Source organism: Propithecus coquereli, unplaced genomic scaffold (assembly GCF_000956105.1).
Source record: "Propithecus coquereli isolate 6110/MARCELLA unplaced genomic scaffold, Pcoq_1.0 Scaffold1, whole genome shotgun sequence".
NCBI classification, from domain to species: domain Eukaryota; kingdom Metazoa; phylum Chordata; class Mammalia; order Primates; family Indriidae; genus Propithecus; species Propithecus coquereli.
In genome coordinates, this window is record NW_012133857.1 from 1182954 (window position 1) to 1186203 (window position 3250).

At 34.8% G+C, this 3250-nt stretch overlaps 1 protein-coding gene across 1 annotated transcript in view; it reads right to left on the reverse strand.

Annotated features, from left to right (window-relative positions):
• Positions 1-3250, reverse strand: part of LRRFIP2 (leucine rich repeat (in FLII) interacting protein 2) — a 141483-nt gene that overhangs the window by 65428 nt on the left and 72805 nt on the right. The window contains exons 5-6 of the mRNA XM_012644063.1: positions 1587-1643; positions 1444-1488 (exon numbers count right to left, since the gene is read on the reverse strand). Coding sequence (XP_012499517.1) covers positions 1444-1488; positions 1587-1643 — 102 coding nt within the window. The remainder of the gene's footprint in view (positions 1-1443; positions 1489-1586; positions 1644-3250) is intronic.

Sequence of the window (3250 nt, forward strand, 5' to 3'; positions counted from 1 at the left end):
AATCATTTTTAAGCTGTCAATTATCTTAGATTTCTGTAAATATTCATTAATACTCTTAAAAATCTGAAGTTTTGTGACTATGCCAGGCATGGTGGTGGCTCACGCCTACAATCTCAGCACTTCGGGAGGCTGAGGATCATTTGAGCCCAGGAGTTTGGGACCAGCCTGGGCAACATAACAAGACCCCATCTTTATAAAAATTAAAATTAAAAAATTGCCAAGTACGGTGGCATTCACCTGTAGTCCTAGCTACTAGGGAGACTGAGGTAGGAAGACTGCTTAAGCCCAGGAGTTCAGCACTGCAACGAGCTATGACTGTACCACTGTACCCAGCTTGGGTAACAGAACAAGACCCTGTCTCTAAAAAAGAATAATGTTTTGTGACTGAAATATTTATGATTCAAAAATTAGTTTACTAACTTACTCCAAAAAGACAGCAGATTACGTTCGCTAACAAGAAAAATAATCAGCATGAAAGACTATTTATGAATGCAAACATGTCAATAAGTATAATAGTATGCCAGAACACACTTGGTTTATCACAGTGTATTTTTATACATTATACAAGGTAGAAAGAAAATTAGAGTTGGGGAAAAACTGACAAATATAGACCTTAACATGAAAAAGATCTCACTGATAAAAATGTAGATGTAAGCATATATACAGCATTATCAATGTGCAAATTAAAAGCACTGCTTTAAGACTTAAAGAAGGCCGGGCGCGGTGGCTCACGCCTGTAATCCTAGCACTCTGGGAGGCCGAGGCAGGAGGATTGCTTGAGGTCAGGAGTTCAAGACCAGCCTGAGCAAGAGCAAGACGCCATCTCTTAAAAAAAAAAAGACTTAAAGCAAATTCTTTGAGAGATTAGAGTCTAGGCACAATATGCAGGTCTTTAAGGAGCAACTTCTCATTTATCTCAACTTACAACCATCCACACCAGAAAACCTCAGATTTCTATAAAATATTAATCAAAATGTTGAAGCATGATAATTTCTATATAGGGAATTTTTCAAATCAATAGCTTAATTTTTCCATGTAATAAAATGATAATTAGGCACCCAACCACCAAAGCTGTTTCACACTTAATAGTCATTTTTTAAAGATAGGAAAGTAGAAAAACCTGAAAGTTAGAACCAAACAGATGTTATTCTATAAAATCAATCTTATTATTTTGTGATACTTTTCCAAAATCAAATCCTATAGAAAAAGAGAATAGATATGTTAATAGATTAAAATACTCATGATTTTAGAATTGATTTACTCATAGCAATAATTTGAGAGAAAGAATCACTTTTCAATGAAAGGACTTTGCCAATAGTTACTACTTTTTTTAAAAAAAGGCAAAGGAATATATGAACATTATCAGATTGTTTAGGCAATGCTGTTGAAGAAAGCTTGCACATAAGCTTTGCTACTATGGTGTAAACAACTTAAAATACCAACCCTGTGACTGCCAAGACTTCGAATGGACAATGCATCCTCAACTCCCTGATAAAAATAAAAACAAACATAGTAAAAGTTTGTCAGTGACTACATTAAGTTAATGAGGAAAACTATTAGGGGCAAGTCTGTAGGTTATTACAAACCAGATAAGGACGATGATGACTGGACCGGTGAGAATACCTGGCCCTTTCCGAATCTTCCTGGGAAAGGAAAAGGAGAAAGTATGTGGAGAGTTAATCACTGAACAGATAGTTTATCAGAACAACTGAGTAAAGATCAGTCAGTTAACAGCCCAGCAACACTCCCTTAGAGAGCAGTTAGATTTAGACAACTTAGCTTTGGGGAAACCACATTCTTTGGTTAGAAAGAAACATAAATAATCTTGGTAATGTTTTTGTTTTATGAAGTATATGTATGTCTGACCACTTGTAGGATGTAATCTATATATGACCAAGAGAGCTCAATATACCAAGATAAAAATATGCAAGTATACTTAACAAAGAGAAGTTGAGTTCAGCATTAAAAACAGACATACATCTACTTTTTTCATTGTGAATGTTAAGTTTATGTGGGCAGAAAGAAATGTTTACTTTATCACAGATGTATTTTAAGAAGACAGTATATGGCTTTAAAAATATCTGGGTTATAATTTTGTACTCACTGTAAAGATTTCTTTTTTTTCCTTTCACCAACTGGAAAAAAACTAAGTGCAAGATCATCTAATTTTGTCCAATTAACTAGACCCTGAGTATGTGTTGTTAGTAAGAAAAACGACCTATGCTTAGAAAATATTACATAAAGTTGGTAAAGTTATTTTAAGAGTCATGCCTTAAGCAGATTTAAAAAAAAAAAAAAGAACCCATAGCCTAACAGTTGACTAAATTAAACGCAATTCTAAACTTTTCCACATTTAGCTATTAGCAATGGAGCATTAAGGCTTGAGTCATGTGAAATCAAATGGCTAGACCCTAGAACCTAATCACCTGAAACCATAAGGAATTTCTGGTCTTTTAGAATTTTAGAGTCCAAGGTATTAAAGTAATTCGCACTGACTAAAAATCTACACATAACTGTCCGACTGGGCTCACAACTTATCAATGCTCTTTTCCAAAATGAATCAATCAATGCCTCACCACTCCATGGCAATCCAGCATGATCATTATACCAGCGGAACAAATAGATGTGGCCATGTCTGACCATATATTTCAAAATAGAAACAGTAATTCAACTGAAACACCATAGCTTAATCCCTTATTTTGGTCACGATTTTTGAGGATAATTCCAAAAAAATCCTGGTTGACATCTGTTGCATACCCTGATGCATTTGATCAAATCTGTTCTGAATTCTGTTTATAAGCACCACTATGATTCAATTTCCAATCAAGTGTTCTGATCTTCAGGAATTCATCACTGATTTACATTTTTTGTTATGCAACAAACACATGCAGTCTGCAAGAAACCAAGCAAATTTCTTCCCTTTCTTTATCAGGTGATACCACAGAAATTTTGGGGGCATGTGCATTAGCCCAGCAAGGTGGGTTCAGTGGTAACCAGTTTTAGGCTAGTTAGCTTGTTTAGTTTAAAAAGCCTTGCACTAAAGAGGTAAGTTAATTCTACATGCCCCTCCCAGTATTATTTGGGATACCAAGGTGAAATACACGGTTTAAAGTCCAACCTTCCCTTTATTCTATCCTTTCTTTTTATTTCATCTACCACACAAGAGCACTTTTTAAAAACTCATCTAAAGAGCACATCCTATCAAAGATGCAGCAAAAGACAGAAGAATTCATATTTATTTTCAATTTTG